Source organism: Cheilinus undulatus, linkage group 22, assembly GCF_018320785.1.
Source record: "Cheilinus undulatus linkage group 22, ASM1832078v1, whole genome shotgun sequence".
NCBI lineage: Eukaryota > Metazoa > Chordata > Actinopteri > Labriformes > Labridae > Cheilinus > Cheilinus undulatus.
The window spans coordinates 5,931,935-5,953,900 of NC_054886.1; the positions used below are offsets into that span (position 1 = coordinate 5,931,935).

A 21,966-nucleotide genomic window follows, 5' to 3' on the forward strand; every position below is an offset into this window, starting at 1 on the left:
GTTTAAAGCCTGGTCCAAAGATATTAATATTCAATAGCTCATGACTTTATCAGGGGATGGATTTTGTGATAACTCATTCACTTTAATATTTTTGAAGCATTCCAGTTAATCATTATTAGCCACTCTAACCTTGTGAAGGTGATGGACTGAGCTAATTTCATGTCTGTTATCATGTGTACCTATCTCGTAAAGCTTCAATTTGATTCTTTTTTTCTTGTCAGTGAAAGACTGGACCAGTTTGTGTCATTTAAGGAGAATGAGGCAGTAGTTACATGCATGATTTTGTTGCACAGCAAGCTGGTTCAGAGATTAGCATGGTCGCAGCTATAGCAGCAGTTTCGACAAAAGAAGAGTAAAGAACTGCACTGAAAGCTTTTCTTGCTGATGACAGTGATAACAGCTGCTGTCAAGCTTGTGATATAGAGTTTCCTTTCCTATGTCTTATGTTTTGTCCCACTGATTTACCTGTAGTAAATGTAACAGACAGAACATTTATCCAATCACTGTGTTTTGTTTTTTTTTGTTTTTTAACACCTGCCCTTCCTAAACATCATTTATGTATTGTTCAGAAACAGAATCAGAATAAAGTTTTACTGCCATGTAAATTTGCACATTGCAGGAATTGGACTTAGTATTTTGGTACATAATAAACAAGATAGAAGAGGAAAAAAATAGTATGATGTTATAACCAGCAGGGAACATAAATAGATGAATATAAAACTAAAGTATTAAAATAAAGACTAGAGAATGGAAGATAATAAAATAAAAAAGATGCAATAGAGGAACTTGCTAACGATTAAGCTGTAGCACAGGAACGCTGGAAGTATTTTACTCCTACAGTGGGCAGTTGCAAGCAGAAAAACAAGTCCAGTTGCCCTGATGGATGTGAAAAATATTCCATGCCATAGATTTGTAGAACAGTCTATCTGGGACATGGCTGACCAGACTGACACTCCTGCATGGTATAACTTACCTCAGCTCTACCTCTTTGCCTGGTGGAAGGTTGACTGAAATTAGGCTGAAAAATCATTTCTGATATGGTGAGCACCGTGGAAGGGAACCCAAGACTTTGTCTACAGTATTTTTCCTATAGGCACCTCTGGTGACATTTTGTCAGCTGCATGGTGGTGTTGTGGTTGGATGTTTTTTTGTTTGTTTGTTTGTTTGTTTTAGCCCCTCCTTGTGTGGAACGTGGATGTTCTCCCTGTGTATGCGTGGATTCTTTCTGGCTTCCTCCTACAGAACAAAGACATGCTTGTCAGGGTAATTGACAACTTAAAATTGTGTCAGTGTGAGTCTATATTCAGCTCTGGTGATCAGTCCAGAATGCTCCCTGCATCTGGCCAAAAACAGCAGGGATTTGCTTCAGCCGCAACCTCAAACAAGGAAAGCAGCATAGACAACAGATAGATGGATGAGTCAGGTATTGATTCTTTCCTAAGGATCATGCCGTTCATCTCTGTTGATCACTTGTTGCCTTTATTTGAGGAGTCTTTTCAGTCTCCTCACAAAGCTTATGAACTTCAGTGCTTACCCCCATTTTTTTATGCAAGCATATGACTTGATTATAGAAAAAAAGTTGCTAAAAAGGGGTATTGTCAGCCTGCCTTGTGCTCCTTTGTCCATGCACAATGAAGGTGGGTTGAATTTTCAGTCACTTAAGGTTAGTTGTGTGGTGTGATGCAGGTGGCTACACTTGTGCCTCCTATAATTTTATACTGGTGTATTGGTGCACAAATGTATTGAAGCAGGCAACATTAAAGTAGCTATCAGAAGTGAAACACCAGCTTTAACTGTAGCAATGGCAATATTAACATGCTTTTTCAACATATTGTATATTGTACAACTCTAATCACATTATAGTAAGGTAAAGCGCATATAAATTGCCTTTTGCCTTAACAGCATGTATGAAGGAATCAAAGCTTACTCTAATCTTACTCTACTCTGCCAGTATGCTGGTTGACCGAAGGAACAAGACTTTGACAAGATTCCTCTTGATGTTAAAGTATGGAACATATTTCTTCTTTTTGAAACTGGGGCGAGCTCTGTGTTAATAATTAAAACCACTGAAAAAGCATAGAGGCCTTTAACATCAATCTCCAACTCTGTGTGACTGCAGAAGTCTTCTCAGCCCCGTACCTCCAACTATCTCATCTTTTCTTCCTTCAAAGAATAGCTCTGAATTATTAAAGCTCTTTAAATCCTGCTACAGTTTCTATATTACTTTAGCTGTGCAAAGACACTATGCATTATAGATCAGCCTGCAGTGATGAATATTAGTCACATTTACTCCGAAGCTTTCTGCGACATCTTTTAATCACATGTTTTTACAAATTGCCCTGGTTTGTTTCTGAGCCCCGGAGGGCCACGCCTGCTCCTTTTGGCAGCAGGAGATGAACAGCGATGATTACACAGTGAAACTTTATCTACGCCCAGGCCCAGTAAAAGCCAATGATTTGTGGATGTGTCAAACGTTTTGTATATTGTGCTGCTTTATATCTAATGCCTAGGGGTTAGTACGAAGCAATAAGCTGCACATAAAACCATTCATTGTTCTTATTTTATACTCCCTGACTTTTATACACTTAGATGGTTCTTGCTCTTAAGTAATTCTTGTTCTCTCCAAAGTCATCATAGGCTGTGTCATCAGAAAATATGTTTGAAATTCTTTTGTTTGACTACCACTGAGGGCTGAGCTAGTAGAGAGGAAGCTTATGTGACAGTATGGCTTGTGCTTTCAGGAAGCACAGGAAGTCTTTCAGCCATATGCTGGAGGGAGTCCTTGGAGGAGGATGCTATTTAACATGCTGTCCCAGCACCACAGGGGGGTTGAGAAGAAAACACATTCTTCCTTCTAACTAAGTCTCTGTGTCCATCTGATGAACGAGGGGCGGAGGGATTGAATGGAAAGGAAGTAAAGAAGAAAGGGGATGATAATGATAATTATTCCCATTTTCTTCTGTCTTCTTCGGTTGTGTGATGCTGCTGCTGACAAGAGGCTCAGCACATCTGCTAGTGTGAATGTGGTGTGATTAGCATCAAAATCAATGACTGAATCAATGGCCCATCTCAATGTGCCAGACCTAACTATCAACCAAGCCATTATTTGTGCATTTACTTATTGAACTATCAGTCTAATGTTTGTATGCATATATGGAAAAATATATCTTTGTAGTTCAGATACCCAGTGATATTATTTCTTGTGTACTGTGTGATTTTCTGCAGATTCATACATAGAGTTTTGGTTGCATGTTTCTCCTGGAAGTCAGTCTGAATGTGTGCCATTTGTGTGCGCTGGACAAAGGGACCTGATGCTCGACTAAAGCCCTGGTTGGATGGATTCCTGGCATGTTTGATATTTTGGGAATTTTCCTACATCTGCCCACTCTTCATCTGATATTTGTTATTATTTATCTGCTAGTTGTACTTGCTGGCAATACTTTATATCAGGGATGCACAGAACTATTGTTTTGATGTCAGTATTGGCAGAAATTAGCCTAAAATCTGACTAGTCTATAGTGGCAGTTAAAAAAACATGTCTGCATATATTTATAATGGATATTTTAGCTGTAAAAAACTGCCTATACGCTGTAAATATTAGCTGTATGAACAAGTAAGTTAATGGAGTTGTAGGCTGGACCGAAAGACTTACATCAGTCGAAGTCTTTTTCCTTATTCTTCATAATTTCTTACACTTTGAAGTGTGTTTCTAGGACTGAGATTTGTTAATTGTTAATTATCAAACTTTAAATTGTGTGCTTTAAGGTGTGGATCGCTTTATCTGAACAACCTTTAAATATCAATATGGCTAAAATTATTTTGTCGATATTGGGACATCGGCAGAAAGCTAATATTGTGCATCCCATTGTGGTTGTGATTCAGTTGCACACTGTGCGCTGGCATATGCTTCACCATGGCTACTAGAGAATCAGTTCAAATTCACACAGTCTATACCTGACTTATGCTCTATTTGCATGGGACTAATATGAGGGACCTCAGGTAATTTGTATTAATCTCCAAGGGGTTCTATGTTTTTAATCCCGTGTGAATCAACCATGTCTGCAATTTCTGTGCAGAAATTCCAGGGCAAATTACCTACCATATTTCAGCACACACATACAGCGCTTAACAAATTTATTAGACCACCCTAACCCTAACCAAAGTAAGGTTTATGCCACAGCTGCCCTAAATTAACAGCATTGGTAATTACCGAAATCATTTTTTATGTTTCTGCAGTGGTTAATACACCAATATGTAGAATCTCTTTAATCAAAATGATATTTTTAATGCTAAAATATAATTATTATTGTTATCCATGAACTTCCAAATTTACTGATTTACAAAAAAACTGAACAAATAGTAAAGCACATTATTATTTCTTGATTAATATGTCAAATTATAGTTATTTACTTGCATTCCTGAAGAGAAAAAATAGTTTTAGTGGTTGAATGTTATGCTTGATTAATTTCTGACTTCTCAGAGAAGCCCAGTGAGCCGGCTGAAATTTGGGTGAATTCAGTTTGAAATTCCTCATTCCTGTTCAAAATGGTAAAACGTGGAGAGCTCACTGAAAATGAAAGAGTCCGCATTAAAGCACGTCATGATGCTGGATGGTCTTTAAGACAAATACAGGTGGTCTGATAAATTCGTTAAGCACTGTAGGTGTGTGGTAATAGATGTGTGTATAAATTAGGGCTGTTACGGTTAAACAGCTAATTTTGCTTAGCAAAGCCGTTGCAAGATTTACGAGTTAGTTAGACTGATTACCTAGGACTGGGTTCAAAAAATCAAAGAAATGACAATAACGATTCATAAAATTCAAAGATTGTTCTTTTAATATATCCCCTTTCTTTCTCCTGGTAGCTCTTTGCGCTACCAGTCTCAGACTTACGTCACTCATGCAGCCTGAAACTTGACCTGCACTCATCTCTAAAAGGGTTTAGACTCTGATTCAAGGTTTAAATCTTATGCCCAGTCATGTAATTTTGGATATCTTGGTGCATTATTATTAACAGCTGGATATCTCTTCCTCAAACGTAAACCTCCACTGGTGCAGCGAGCACTACAGGTGACATGGGGGAGAGGCTTAAGCTGCTGCTCCTGCTGCAGACCAGGCAGCCTCACTCACACACACAATAGTGATCGTCTGGGTTGCCACGTTCAACAGGAGCGAACCCAGACTGTTTTGGGAAACCCCTGCATACGTCGCTCGGTACAGTGTGCTTTATTTTATTATCCCTTATTCCACTGTTTTACAGCAGCTTAAATTACGCACGGCCCCAACGTTTACAGAAGGAAAATGACGGAGTGCTCAGTGTTGTTATTTAGAAAGATATGAATAATAAACTCACATCTCGTATAGATTTTCTATAAAGTTAGCATTATATAACAATTACAACAAAATACAATGTACATAACATGATATAGCATAGTGCATATTTCTTTTTATCAGCACTATGGGTTCAGTCTTTTAGTTAAAGAGCACAGGTGTCTGCCTATAGTACACACCTCACAGACAGCAGACAGACATACGAACGTGTATGATGGAGGGACAGACAAACATTAAAGCACCACACTGTATGCGCTGGCTATATCTGAAAATGTGACTGTTACTACTACCACATTATAAGCTTTGTTGTAATTATACATCATGGACTTAATCAAACTAACAAAAATAATTGATCAAATTTACTTATTTTTAGATTTATTCATTTAACATCAAGAGTTTCAACTCTGACTTGCAGTAAGTGACTTATTTCTTTAAAAACAAACATGATGGAGCCTGGCAGCTCTGCTCCACTGAAGGAACCTCCAGACTTAAAAGATATCGGACATCAGACTGCATTTTGGATTTAAACACCACAAATACAGAGACAAACTGGACAAAAGGGGCTGTATCCAGGATGTGTCACATGGAGGTAAAATAGTGATGTAAATCCTATTAGTTTTACTGGGTTTTTTTTGTTTTGTTTTTTTTTAACCTCTTTTTATTGGTTTATCAGAGTACAAAACATTTATGTACAATAAAACAATTGGATAGAATATGCTTAGATGGAAACAAAATAATCCCACCCCACCCTCTCCTTCTTGATACACTCCCCTGGCACATAACAAAAACAATGTTGAGACAAACAGAGCATACATAGACAGTCTTTAAGCAAAAAATGTAAATAAACAAAATAAGATGCTTTATAAAGTGACCTTACAGTATAATGTTATGTTAAGTTAATTTATCCAGTCTTTAGCTCAGTTTGGTGTAAATGTAAATTATGTGCCATTAATCATGGCAAAAAAATGGGTTCCAAATCTTATCAAATTTCCCTGATCGTCCACAGATTGTCAGCCTATTTTTTTCAAGTCTTACAAAATGTAAGACATCCTTTAGCCACTGTGTATGTGTGGGAGGTAGAATAGATTTCCACCTTGATAGAATTAGCCTGCGGGCAAGAAGGGTGGCAAAGGCCAAAGTGTCTTTTTGTGAGGAGGAGAGGGTTTAGGGTCAATTTTTAATGCAAATCCGAATATTTGTTATAATGTGCCTGGCTGAAACATTCTTTGTGCTATTTCCAACTGAAGTTATCTGAGAATCGCTTAAATGTAGAAGCAACATAGATTTTGTCAATGAAATATCCCTACATGAATCAATATCGAATCGACTCAAATCAAGTCACACCGAGAATAGAATTGAATCAGGACCTTGAGAATCGGAATCAAATCGACTCAGGCCATCAGTTGCAATACCAAGCCATAATTACCTATATATATATTTTTAGAATCTCCCAGTCTGTAATGCTCTTTTTTAAACTATGATGAACCTCCCAACACTAGAAGCTGCTACAGGTTCAGTGAACGGCCACTGACTTTCTGTTTGAGCTCTCCACCTGACTTAACAATGAGAAGCTTAGCAGCTAGCGTGTATTAGGAACAGCACAGAGTGACAGTTTTTTAAGTGATAAATGGATATAAAGTGGTATGTAGGCTGTCAAAGGTTGAACTCGTGTATAACTAACCAACCACAGGGAAAAGGCCAAATATCAAAGCATGATATTAATCTGCAAAGAGGAAAAAAGGCTGGCAGAACTAGCTGTCAATGTTAGCGGGTGTGTGAGCCTGATATACAATGTACAGCGTGGCTAACACAGTGACACTTATGATTAAGATTTTCTTCTCTTAGACTAATCAGTTAAGTGTGACTTAAATGAGCATGTAGCATCCCTAGTATGGATAGGCGTCTCTGTAATTTAGGGGGATAATTATGTTATTTTAAGGCCCTTGCAGCTTTTTCTGCTCCTTTTTCCTATCAGATTAATAATTGGGGCTTTGCAGGACATCGTTAGCAAAGTTAACATTGTTTGACATTGTTGGACAAAGTAGTGCTTCTCTTTCAGTTAATTTCAGGTTATGTGTTAAAATGACTTTATTTTACTTAACTTATTTATTTAAACTCTAGGGTCCAAATGTGCGTGCACACACCGCTGCTCTCTTCATACACACAGCTCTTCTGCTCTTCCTTTTACAAGTGTCTGATCTCATCATGTCTTATAACCTTTGAAATACTATTTAATGCACAAATAATTTAAGCCTTTTATGCAAGTATTTAATTGCACAGCCTGACATTGCGACTGCAGTTAGATTCATGTTGCAGCACTAGTAGATTGGCCAGTGCTTCCAGTCATGTGACAAACATCCTGCACATCCTGTAATTTGACTTTTTTGCATGCACACATCACAGTCACAGTTTAAGAGCAATATTTCTTCTCTAGTGGCAGGATTGATAGAGGGAGGGATATAGGGATCATCATATTTAGATGCATGGTCCACTGATGACCATATTTGACTAGTTGCAAGTGAAAGAAGTGGATTGTGCTGGTTGAAATTGGATGTATCTTAAAAACTCTTGTGTTTTAGTCTCCAGGAGCCATTTGAATGACACCAACAGTTTACCAAACATTAATGCCTTGTGTTCACCAGACCTTAAAGAAGGGAAAAGGAAATCAGCAGATGAGGGAGGAGAGATTAGAAGGCATCTGGCTGATGGGGGTTGTTTGTAGAGACAGCAAGCAAAGAAAAGGTGGAAACACAGTTGGGAGGTGAGTGGGCCAGATAAGACGTGAGCACGTCTCCTCCTAATGACAGAATTATGACCCTGCTCCATCTGCCACTCAATCATAACCAACCAATCGGAGCTGCTCACAAATGCATGCTGGTTCCGTTAGGCACTCCCATCTGTACTCAGTGCAGAATTAAGGATGTAATCAAATGCTCAGATGTCAAGGAGATGTGGAGACTCATAGTTCTGGCTCAGATTTTTCCACGTTCCTCCTGTCTGCAGCAGGCGATGCTGATTCTGGCTGTGATGATTTGATTTGTGCACCAATAGTGATGCAGAATGAACATTGAGAGAGATGGAGCTTTTCCTTATGTCGCTTATACTCTGATGTGATCAGTAATTTAAATTTGCAGTCATGCTGCCTCTCCTCAAACAACTTGCTGGTGAAAGACGTCACATCCTAAACACAATCTGGCGAGCTCAGAGTTTTACATCCTTTGCTTTGCCAAGACAACGTAATGTGAGAATCTGCTGTGCATTTGTGTAGATCTTTCTTTTTGGAGAAATGTCACAGGAAAACTTTGCTTAGATCATAAAAGGAATCCTATTTTTTTTATATGATACCTTGAACTTTCCTTCACTTTAATGCCTTTTAGAAAAATTTAGTTTGCCTGTGAAGATGCCATGCAACATCATTTCCGCACCTTCTCTCCCTCACCTTTATGTTTTTTGCTTCCCTTAGCTATAAGGCCAGGCAGGGTGCTAGGAGGGTGCATTTGAATGATTTGGTATGCAGCGACAGCACCGTTCTGTTTCGTTGCAGGAGTCTTCGCCTTATCTCCTTAATGGATTATGAGCAAGGGAACAAAAACAGAGGGATGCAGAGTGAGAATGATTGGACTCCCTGCAAAGGGCCGGCAGGAAACGGACTGCAGGCAGATAAATAAACCACTCTGCCTGTACATTTCCCCTACCCCTGAATCACAGATGTTATTAAGAAAGAGAACAATGGGAACAGCTTGTAGTCAAGAGTCATTTGAGCCCGTGCAGTCCCTGCATTCTGATTTACCTGCCTGCTGGTGGGGGTATGGACGTGTCAGCTAGTCTATTGTTCTGCTGCTGTTGTGTTAATTTGTGTCCTGAGACATTAGACACTATCTTTTTGTTGTTTGGCTGCATAAAGAGGAGGCAGAAACTCGATGTTCCAGATGTCAATACACAGCCCTCACAGCAACAAACCCCAGTATATTAGCTGTGCAGGGAGGCTGATGTTTTACCATTTAAGATGCTAATTTAAAGGGTTTTCACTGCTTTGCCTCATCTATAGAATGAGAAATAGGATGTTTTGAATCAACAAACATCAGAATGGGGTCATCAGGATAGCGGAATTTTGATCTTTGATATGTCACAAGTAAAATGGAACAATTTTGATACCTGTTTTAATACCACAGGAAACATAAAAGGATCCTGAAGGCACTACAAACTGGCTAACGTGGTCATTTTTTACATGCTATTTAATAATAGAATGGCTGAACAGATCACACAAGACCAGTAGTATCTGGTGACCTCCAATCATTTGCGTTTTTTCTTCTTAATCCTTTGTGATTTACCCGTGTCTGTAATGGAAAGTAAAAAGTCCAGAGCAAATTACAGACAATATATTTCTAAGCATTTCTGATAACAGTAATCCAGTGTTAATTCACATCTTGATCATTCAGGGTGGTAATCTTCTTCTTTGACAATCTGTGCAGCTTTTTTTCTGCATTGTTTTGTAGGAAAAAAAAAACCAAAAATAGCGGCTGAAGTGTGAATTTGAAATAATGCTTTGGCAATTAAAAACCTTTTTAAAGTGCCTTTCCTCAAATTTATTTCAGCGTTTGTTCACAAATGGCTTTAATTAGCTAAACTCCCTTCCATTTAGCTTTACCATCCAATAAGAGCCACACTCTGTTCTCTCAGTAGACATAGCACTTTTACTGTCCTTCCTTACTTTCTTCTCTTTACTTGTACCTGAGATTTTTTTGAATATTTGTTGGCTGCACACTTAAAAAGTAATGTAACTTGCATTTTAAAACATGCCACTTAGTATTCAGCTGTCAAAAAGAGTTAATTGTTATTGACCAATACATGATTGTTATTGATACATACATTGATGAAGACTGGTGTCAGTATGAATTGCAGTCTAGATTGCAGAGAGATATAAACTGTGGCCTTAAAAGATGTATATTCTTTGAAAAGGCCTAACCTCTCTGATCAGACATAGAGGGACGCAACAGTTCCTTTCTCTCTCTTGACCCCTCACCCTCTCCTTTTCACTGACCACCTGGAGAAGCACTTTAAGCTACAGGTGTCATACACTACCTAGACACATTACCTTGGAGGACAGTGAGGGGAGATTGCTCACTACTTTATTGGTCTTGAACTGTGATCTAATGGACTAAAGATTTAAAAAGTGTATTAAAATGGTCTGCACACTTAGATTAAGGTGCTTTCTAATGCACTGGTTCTCAACTGGTAGGTCAAGACCCAAAAGTGGGTCACAGAGCTGTTTTCTGTGGCAAATCTTTCTGATGTAGGGAAGCCCTTAACAGACATACATCCAAGCATTTTCCGAATATATGCAGAAATTTTGACTTACATCTTTCTTTTTTGGGATGACAAAGCTGATTTTTCAAGGATAATGAGATATTTCATTGAGAAATTACCGAAATAGTCTACCTTCATGGTAAAATGCATACTTGTGCTCCCACAGTTCCTGTTATGATGCGCTTTTATAATGTTTGTTATAAAGTTTGGTCCTGTCCTTTCATTTTGGTATATTTTGTTCCATTTAAGGTCCAAACTATAACATGTTAATTCAGTTTGAGCCATTAAGTTTAAGTGGTGGGTGGTGCAGATGGCCTCGCCATTAGGATGAGCTTCATGTGTGTGGGCAGCCTGGGTTCAAGTCCGGCCTGCAGCTCCTTTCCCGATGTCTCTCCCCAACTCATCCCTGTTTTTTACTCTATCCACTGTCCTCCTCTCTAAATAAAGGCATAAAACCTCCAAAATATATCTTTTAAATAAAAAAGATTAGGTGTTTTAACATTTTCAGATATTTGGGTCTTGATTCTTATTAAGAAGGTAGGGTGGGTCCATGAAGTTTAAACAGTTGATAACCACTGGTCTAATGGAATTTCTGGTTTAGCAATTCACATAAAACAATCACCAAAAGAATGAGCTGCAGTACATTGTATTTTTGCATGAAACTGAGAAGTGAAAATGCAAATTACATTTTTTATTCCTAATATCATGCAGAACCTTGATATTGTCAGTCAGAACTGTCAGTAAATCAGGGTAAATTACAGCTCTTCCTTCTACAGCACAGACGTGTCAATTACTGATGTCTGAGGGGGATTAATACTTACTAACGCCATGCAAAATGTGTGGTAGACGTGCTTTTAATAGCAGTAATCATCAATATTTTCTTTTACAAATGCATACCCAAATCAAATATTTTCTCTAAATTTTAATTGTTAATCTAGAGGAAATGTTTGCAGTCCTGCTCTGTGTCTGTGTTTGCTTTGTTTTCTCTATAGGACATTTTATGAGAGTCAGTGCTCCTGTGTTGATATAAAGCTCACTGACAGTCCCCAAGACTTAGAGTAAACACTCTATGTAACGTATACATCTTTACAAGATGGGAAGAGGACTTAAAAACGTCAGCATAGGCTGTCTTGTGTATGTGACAGACAATGGAAGGAGATCGTGTCTTCAACAGCAGTCAAACTAAATCCTGCACCTTCCTGCACATTTGTGTAAAGTTGTCAAGGTGTTTCTAAAGTCTTTAGAGATTAATTGCTGTGAAACAATCATAAAGTAACATCTTATTTATCTATAGCATGCTTCGCTGTTGGTGCTTTCTTTCACAGCATCACACTTTCTTCCTTTTGCTTGCAGCAGCTGTAATTTTTAAACATGGCTGTCACTGCACAATCTGTCCTTTTTCAGTGCTTGTCAGACATAAAAATAAAAGCTGTTGTATTGTTTTAGAACATTTTCTATTGGAACATCACAAGTTTTACCTTTCATCACATTCTGGCTGTATAAAACATTTAAATACTTGCAGGTTTGAACTCTGATAGCCACTTAAAAGTACATGGATACCTTAATACCTTGTGTATTTCTGAATAGTTAGCAGTATTTTCAGGATATTTTTACTGTACAGAACATTTATTCCATGGCATAAAAAAGAACTCAGTGTTAAATAGATAAATCTGATGACTAATTAAGATGATTTAGACCTTTAAAAGGCCTTTTATGCAGCTTGTTTTTCTCATGTTAGTCTCCAGATCAAGCAGCTGAATGATATTTGAAAAAACAAAAGGCCTGTGTGGGTTATTTAGATCGAGCTGCTTGCAGGTAGAGCCAGCAGCCTCCTCTCTGAAATAGTATTGACAAAGAACAGGCAGGTTAGCATGAGAGGCTTGTGGACCAGCAGACATAAATGTTGATATTGTGTGCTGCCTCAGGTTAAATCCAATTTGCTTTAGCCATTTGTTTTATTTGGGAATAAAGCTCGCTTTAGGCCACAGTTAAGACCATGTTTCATTTTCCTTCTAGTTTTATTTTTTCTTCTCTGTTTATGGTTTGCTTCCAAGAAATCTTTCCAGAAGACATGTTCGTGAACGTTTGTTTTCAGCTCATGACCCCTGCCAGTGCTGGTGTTTGAACAGAGATTTTGCCCTTATTTTTTTTATTCTGCTTCAAGCCTTTTTTCATGATGAAGCTTGTGTAGTAGCTTTTCTGTGCAGGTGCTGTATGGATGCTGGAAAGGATGGTGAAAACAGCAAAGGACTTTTATGTGCTATTGAGAGCAGATATACTATGCACGATGTATATCTTTTAGCCTGTTACAGTTTCTGATTATAAGGCCTATCTTTTTCTCTTAGTTTGTCCTCATGTGATAACAAACATTTCTACATAGCAGTAGTTTATGGAGACCTAATAGCTAGGCAAATGTGATATTTCTGGGAACGGTTAGTTAATATTCAGAATTTGTATTGCCAAAACTCAAACCATTGTTGACATTGGAGTAAAATCAAGCTCTGCACAACATAATGGGTGGCAGCTGTTAAAGGAAAATGGTTTGAAAGCTTTCCATCAAACCTTGGTGTGGATCGTGCAACCATGCTGAGACTGCTTGAAAAGATGGGCCTCTGACCACTCTTGCAGACTGTTGTGGTTTATTTGTAGTAAGAACATGGACCAACCTTGATCTGACCTAACTGCAGTAAGTGTTGCTCTTTTTGGATTAAACTCCCTGCCATGGCCAGGTGTACTGTGAATTATAAGTAGGATTCTTCATCTTTCACCACCAGAACACATGCATACCTTACAGATCTTTTAGAAACAGTTTGTGGATGAGCGTTTCATCGTTTTGGGGAATCAAGGTGCATCTTCTGCAATTAAGGTGCATCAGTTGCCACTCGTTTTCAAGCTTTATTGTTTGCCAACACTGATAGATACATAACATAGTCTTCGGTCCATTAAAGCCAGCCAAACACTCGACAATTTTATTCCCAGTTTTAGGCCAGATTAGCCTTCCCTGATGATCATGGGAGCACATCCAGAGTCAAGGGTGTGTGGTGTTCACACAGTTATTTTCTGCTCATAATTGCGCTGGAGCCTCCAGACCTTCACTTGTAAATATCAAACACATTTATGACATTTATGATTCAGTATTGTAACACCTCCAACCAAATACCCTCACCACCCAATGAGAGCAACAAGATCGGCAGCATCACCAACTGGATGTTATGTTCCTACCTTACCATAACTCTGCTGCTTATTGTGGAGGGCCAGCTGAGGATACTAACAGTCATCCATGTTTGTTTTTTCTTCTGAATGCATGTTTGTATATTCAGTAAATCTTTACTGTTAGGCTAGGTTCTCCATGGGTGTGTTGTGGAACCTTTTTCAGTGTTCCTGGAAACAAACTACCAAAAAGTTCATGCAACTCTTGCTTGTTTTGTCCTGCCTCTTTGTTTTGTCATGTGTTGTACTGAATGAGGTCCAAACTGTTCTATTTTTCATTAAATAAATGCAGTTGGTCCAAAAATGTCAGAAATTTGGGTTGCATTTTCTCATTAAGGAATTGATGGTGGGTCCTGATGCCTGTCCAGTTGAGAACCACTGGTCTAGTTGTGTGCTCAGAGGATTACAAGATGAACTCTTCCTGCTAAGAGTCTTTGGAACAGCCACAGCCACACTGACCTCTGAGTTGTTTCCCAGAAAGAAATTCTGAACAACTAGAGAGGGTTTTCCTTGTGTATCACACATGTTGGTCCACTTGTTTTGTCATTTCCACATAGTCTGTGCCTGCATCATGGTGTTGCTCTGTGCCCTTGCTCATTGGGTATGTCTATCAGCAAAAATGGCCTTATCACACCGGACAAACATGTTCTTTTGCCTGTCTGAGGTTGCTTTGCTTATTTGCCTTCTGATTTTTTAGTTATTTATTTAGATTACACGTGGGGGGGGGGGCATGAACTAAACTAGTGCCAGGCTCTGGCACTGGACTGCAGCCTCTGTATAAGGGTGCCCAATTCACTGGTTGAGCTAAACCAGCATCCTGCCTCCTGTTTTGATTTATTGTTATTGCACTGATGAGAAAAATAATTAAGTTTGAAACTGAGTAGGTTGTCTATCCACTTCTGCATGTTTTCTTGCTTAAGTTGATCTGTTTTATGCAGATGAAGCAGGCTCTGCTGTAATTAGACTTTTCATCAAGCTCCACTGCAGTGGTGCATCTAGTGTGCACCAGAGAAAAAACAGCAGTGCATGCTGTGGAATTACAAAGATTCACTAGTAAGAGAGCGATATGCTCCAGTGTGTGCAGTGTGGACTGAATGCTGGAATTGGGGTTTATTGATCCCATGTGAGCAGTTCAGGTAAACTTCAGGTAATCATACAGCAATGTGAAAAACTGCTCCGTTAAAGGGTAATTTCAGCATTTTGATGTTTAGGGGTATGCAGCATGTAGCAGTAATAGTGGCATTGGCCTCCAGTGATTTCAGTGAGCACTGCTTCATTAAGAAGGACTCACTGGTTGTACTTGCCAGGAAGCTAGGCTATACAGCGTTACAGATGGGCGTTGGCTCAAACGTATGCACTATCAACCACTTTTAAGCATTTTATTTTATACCCAGAAAGCTTCAGTGTTTTTGTAACTGTTTTGGCAAAGCAAGAGTGTGCAACTGGTAGCCAAAGCCTGCATTGCAAAAACAAAGAGTTATTCTAGGTAAAAACTAAGATGCTTTGGAAGTTTTCAATAGTGTGTATGTCTGAGCCAACATTGTTTTATAACCCAGTCACTGATGCTAATGCCACTTCTAATGCGACTTCAAAAATACTGAAATATCCCTTTAATTGAATCAGAGAAGATGCACTTAATGTACATATTACTCATTCACTAGCAAGGACCACACCACAACAGAGTGCGTTTAAAAATTTAATGAAGATTTAATATTATGTGCTGTGAGACTTTTTGTTATGATGAGGTATGAGGGTATGATGTTATCGGATAGTCTGGGAGATGCATGGAGGCTCGGCAGAGGGAGACTCAGGATGGGGGTTCCGTCTCAGGCAACATTTTTGCCCGAGCTGATCTCGACCCAGACTGTACCTAGAGTTAGATGAGACATCGGTGAGGCAAACGGTTGCAGGAGGAGGTTGATTAGTTGTCTGAGACAGAGTGGAGAGGGATGGCTATGTGTAAGTAGGGTAGTCAGGTGATTGAGGGTGTGGTTTTGGTGTGGTCCTGCTCCTGAACTTAGGTTAAAGTATTAACTGCATTTGTTGTTGAGTGAAAAATATTGTTTCTTAAGTTGGAATTACCCCAGACACTCAGTTCTACATAGGTCAGCCTGTTAGTGACATTTTCCATTATGTACCAACATAAAAAAGCCCCATCAATCCGTGAGAAAATAACTTTGTATTTGAATGATTGACAGTGATGTTTGAAAAGTAACTTGATAAAATTTACATCTTTGATAAAAATTCTGAGAAGTCCTAGACATGTAGACAAACCTGTTTTCTTTTCTGAAACCACAGTCTGTTTGCCATGCTGTCTGGCCTGTTAATGTCTTCAGTATCTTCTCATACTTAGATGAACAAAGAATAGAAACTTGACATTGTTTAGTTTTACCTCTCATTGCTGCAAATATCCGCTGTGATATTTGTCATGCATCCCAGGCAGTTATGCAAAAGTGGAAAATGAAAGAGTGGCAGACCACAGAAGCAGATGTTGAGAATATTCATTTTGTTTTATTTTTACATATTTTCCTCTAGTTAAAGGGAATGCATAACTTTTATTTCCATTCAAAGACAGTTTTGGAAGTCTGCTTGTTATTGATTTGATTATGAGTGCGTTTGCAGCAGCCAAATGCTCGTTGTGTTTCATCACTCAGACGACTTTTATCTTTAATATCGTAAGAGCTGCCTAAAGTGTTTTACACTGTGTAATTCTGTGGAAGGTTGAATGTGTATAATGTAAAAGTATGGGGTTTTTTTTTTGGTGTGTGAGCTTGCTCAGGAGGTTTTCACTGTTACTGGAGGCCCAGTTCCTTAATAAATGTAGTGTTTTTTGTGGTATAATCACAAAGATGGTTGCTTTAAACTTGGAAAGCCAAGTGCGTATTTTAGATGATGTTGCTGCTTTGTACTGGACTTGTGTTGTGATCATTTTTAGCTTCTGGGTTTTTTAAAAGGCAACCCAAAGCGTTTTAAACTGTAGTGTCTTTTGAGGCTGATCTGACCCTCACCTTGCAGAGCTCAGATGCTTTTTTTATGATTCAACCACAGTAAGAAATTCAGTTGAAGCCTTTTCTGCCAAACAGTTCTCTGTGTGTTCCATAAGTACTTCAGAGGAAAAAAAAGCATTTGTGAGAGCAATAGCCTTCGGGGGTTGCGCCAAATGAAAATGCTTTTTTTTCTAAACCCCCCACACCTCACTCAAGAAGTGTTTGCTTGTTTTTTCTGTTACTATTCGCTCTCTCTTTCTCTCTCTCTGTCTCTCTTTCTCGTTTTTTACCTTTGATTTGAACTCTGACATCCAAGTCTGCCCCAGGATGTCTGTCACAAACTGCAGTCCAACGTTGTGACAATGCTTTTTTTCTTCCCGTGCCTTTTATGACCTTCTTTTCTTCCTCTTTCTGTTCTTTTTTTCTGTTTTTTCCCTTTCAAGGTCTGGCGCACCTGACGTTAAACGACCAAGGTATGGGTTCATTCCTTTTTTGTTTTGGTTTGTTTTGTTTTTTCTTTTTTTTCTAAAAGAGGAATTGACTCTGCCCCTGACCCCTGGGAACTGTCGCTTTCCTTCACAATTTCCTCCTCTGCTTTTTTGCCTTCTCTTGGTGCCATTTCCCTCCATTTCCTCCCAAATCCTTCCTCGTCTTTTCAACCCTTTCCAACATCCTCCCTCTGTTGCTTCTCCCTTCTTATTCTCCCTCCACATCTCATCTATTTTTATTCGTGACTCCCGCTTCTCCTCCCCTTCTCCTCCTCCATGTCTTTGTGCTTTTCCGTGACCTCCACCAATTCGTGTCCCACCCCTTGTCCTGTCCTATGGCTCACGTCCTGGACCTTCACCTCTGACCACCTTTGTCCCCGACGACCTGATCCAGGGGCTGAAGGTAACACTTTTCTGCTATCCCTTCTGCTTGGGTTTGAAACAACAGAAAAGAAAAAGTGCTGATTCTATTGGAAATGTGTTCGCTGGTCAAAAAAATAACCAAATCAAAATGTGTCCAGACTTCCATTCACTAACACTTCAAGGTGTTCCCGAATGTGCAGAGTTTCTCATCACCACTCTGCTAACATTCCCATTGTTTGGCATTCAGACTTTTTAAGGGCTACAGATCTTATTTCATGGGTTCAACGTTTTCTTTTTTATGTGAAATGTCTTTGCTATTGTTTTAATGATGCTATGCACTGGATGATATTGTGATGCTGTTTTGTGCACATTTTACACCACAGCTGGCACCTCACAACACTTCTTTCTATCCTTCAAACTTCTCCCACATCTTCTGACATTTGGTGCATTTTAGTAAAAAAAAAAATAAAAAAAATAAATAAATCTGAGGCTAATTCAGGGTGTTCCCTGATTTCAAATCTACATGATAACCTTATTCCACACCATAATTGGACATGTGTTTTCATGAAGAACACTAAGGGACGCGTCTCCTCTTACTTCATGTAAGGTAATATGCTGATGTAAAGTGGTATTGTAATCAGCCCAGTGGTGGAAAGCATGCATGCTTTTCTTTGCAGGTGTACCCTACACAAACACCCAGCTACCGCTGACTTTTCCCCCTAATAACTGTGCCAAAAAATCAAAACAAGCTACAATAATCTTAGTAGTGACAGCAATTTAGGCTCTTTAAATGATCCGGCTCATTTGGCTCAGCTCAGCAAAGAGTCGGCTCTAACGGCTCCACTCAGGTACCAGTTTGGCTTCATTTGACCTGCCAATTATAGCAAAATTGATGAAAATATCATGTAGTTATTCTTCAAAATCTACCGTCTCCCCAAAACACCTTATGGGTCAGATGAAATTTGCCCATTGGCTGGGATGTATGAAACACCTGACATAAAACATTAATGTTACACCATTACACATGAGTCCTTAATGCATGGCGTGCCTGTGATAAAGGATAAAAGATCATTCCTACTAATCAATCAAAAAACACACAGGCACTCACAATCTATATATGAATAATAATAATAGTAATAGTGATATGAACCGTGTCTCAAACAGGATGTGGCTCTTATCGCTCACGTAAAAGAGCCTGCTCTTTGAACCAGCTCGTTTACAAACGACCCATCACTACATCTTAGAATTAAGGTTAGAATAGTTAACTAAATACATAAACAAATAAAAATTTTTAAATCAATTTTGTTAAATGAAACTTAAATGAAAATTAAAAGTAAAACTGCTGTCCTTTCTCAGAATTAAAGCAGAGTTATTTAGAATATCATAGGCAATCTCTTTTCTGAAACATAAAAACAAACCCCCAGTGTTTTCTGATCTATGTGAACTATTATCTGGCTATGTTGACAGAGGTTAGGTAGAGAAGGCAACTGTCTTTTAATGAGGGTGTCTTAACATGAACCGTCTTTGTGCTTTAACGAGATAACCAGACCAGGTTCTGAATAAACACAAGATACCTGTGCCCTACTAAAAGGACCAGCGCTCATCAAAGAATTCCCTTACCCATAACTAATTGCCTCCACAAGTCAACCGTGCACCGATGGGCAGAGAAAGCCAGCACTTCACCAGGGTTGTCAAGTGGAAACTCTTCTTCCCTGGCGTTCTGTTCAGTTCTGAGGGCTGTCCCAGAGCTGCCCCCCTACATGCCAACACGACATCATCATCTTACCAGCCTTACAACATGGCCCACACGACCTAAACAGTATCACCAGACCCAGGCTCTGTACATGCAAGCTCCAGGTGGTGGCAATGCTGTCATTACCTTCCCTAACACCTTTCATAATTTCAGCTGCAGAAAAACAACTATTCCTGGTACAAACCTGAAACTACCAAAATTGCACGAGAGGAGGTAGAAGGTAGAAACATTCAGTGCTACCTTCTGTCTTTCCTATACTGATTTTGATTTTTCAGTCCAACTCAAAACTTGTTTTCAGTTTTGAAATCAGGCGTGACTCTCAGAAGAAGCCCCAGTCACTGTGGATATGATCAATATGAGAAAGACGGTCAAGTTAAGTCCCTTTCTTTTGCCCCCTCTGTCCAATCAACAAAGCTCTGCATAGTTCAGTCAGCTGCTGAGGGGAAAAAAAAACATCACGTGATAGTGAGCGCACTTGCATAAGTTTGGCAAGCAGGGGCATATACACAACTTTCGTGCAGGAGGGGACTAAACCCGTGCCGGCCAAGCCTTGGCAAGGGGAATAGCCAACTCCTGGTTGGGTCTTCCATTTGACTTGTATCCAGATTATGCAATAAACTAAACTAAAAACAGAGAAGAAACTTAAAAAAAAAAAAAAAAAAAATCAAACAACAACTAAACAAACAAACCAGCATCAGTCACTAATTTAGACTAAACTGAAAGTGAAAAGCAAAATCAAAACAAAACAGAAACTAATGAATGATCCAAAACTGTTTTGACCTTGCTCCAAAACATTCAGCTTGCAGACAGCTGTCAGTATGTGTAATTACAACAAAAGACTCAGCACTGCAGAGGATTGATTGTATGTCTCAGAGATACATGAGAGTCAAACAGAGCAACAACAGGATTCACCATAAACACTTTAGGAATTTCAAGACTTTATAACATCCTGTTTCTTTATCTGTGTTCTTCTGATGTCTTTCTCTGCCATCATTGGCTTTGCTTAAATACTATTCATTTAATATTCTGCACCCTCGTGACCTGCTTACAGGGTCATGCTGGGATGATTGGAGACTTAAAGAAGGCAACTTAATACAGAAACATTTTGGGGGAAGACAATATAATGGCAGTAAATGGATGAAAACTTGTTATTATTACAAATAACAGTGACAGTGACTGAAACAGATGGACAGATGGTTCATAATCATACACTCAGGATTTGTCAAAGGAGTCATTTTAACAGCTTGACATTTAAAAACTGTTTTCAGGCCTGGGAACAGATTTTTAAAAAGATAATCCATACACATATAAAGGATAAACTTTCAAAAATTACTATTTCAAACTGCAATTAATGTTTATAGCTTAAATTATAAGCAAGCATTGTATATTTGAATGATGGCACTCTCATTCTCCAAGGAAGTTGAATATGACAGACATTTAATACTCATTAGAAAAATAAGGGCATTTCTGGTAAAGTGGTTCTCAAAAATTCACCAGAATGCAAAGAACAAAGCCTCAAAGCCTCTCTTTTCTCTAATTTTGACCCAGTTTAATCAAGCAGTTTCCCTTTTAATTGAGTAAATGAACACAACAGCCTTTATTTTAGACTATATTTAATCAGGCATGTTTGTTTATGCGGTAAAACAGGCTTTAATTTGATGATTATCACAATCAAAAAAAAAAAAAAAAAAGAAAACACTCCTTGCATGTGTTTTTTAGAAGCATTTGGTTGAGCCATTATGCACACAACACATCAACATGTGCATAATAAGTGGTACCACCACTGCCTTATTTTGAGCCAGTTAAACCAAAAAGTCCCCAAAATTGCTCTGTAAGTCCATTCCTAGCCTCCTTTCTTTGATGTCAAAGAAAAACATCACAGGGTCAAGAAAAGGAAAAGTGTAGGAGGATATGATCAGAGATCTGTGGTGGTAAGAACTGACTGCACCTAAACAAGGCAGATGTTACAGATAGATATGGATCTGCTATGTAAAAACTACAATCTAACAATGATACACTGCAGCATTGGTTCTAAGCCTAGGGTCCAAAGTTGTCAGAGGAAAGACTGCCCTTGAAAACACACTGAATTAATGGTTTAGACCATGATCTTTTTAAACAAGAAGTTAGCAACAAGTAATAGTTCTGTTTGGTCTGACAGCAATGCATCATGTCTTCCATGTGGGTCCTGGCAGTTCATCTAACCTGAAACTGACTAGGTTTGGATCAAGGAAAAAGTGAGGGAAACCACTGCAGTACAACATGTACATCCTTGTGCATTCTTCTTCTTTTTTAGGAACCTTCCTACCCAAAACTGTCTATCCAAACACACCTTCTGTAGAGGAAATAAGATCTCTTTTGTGTACTCCTGCAGCTGAAATGAAATTTTAACCACAGCAACCACCAGTCTGACTATTTAGCAGCCCTCGAGGTTATGTTCTCCTCATTCTCTGACATTCTCTGCTTCTGGCCTCCCAGTGTGAACCATCCGAAGGAAAAAAAAAAAAAACGTTAGGGGGAGAGTTCACGAGA

General features: G+C 38.9%; 1 protein-coding gene across 1 annotated transcript in view; it reads left to right on the top strand.

The window, feature by feature from the left end:
• nrxn2b (neurexin 2b) overlaps positions 1-21,966 on the top strand; it is a 740,090-nt gene that overhangs the window by 292,139 nt on the left and 425,985 nt on the right. The window contains exon 4 of the mRNA XM_041780093.1: positions 17,277-17,306. Coding sequence (XP_041636027.1) covers positions 17,277-17,306 — 30 coding nt within the window. The remainder of the gene's footprint in view (positions 1-17,276; positions 17,307-21,966) is intronic.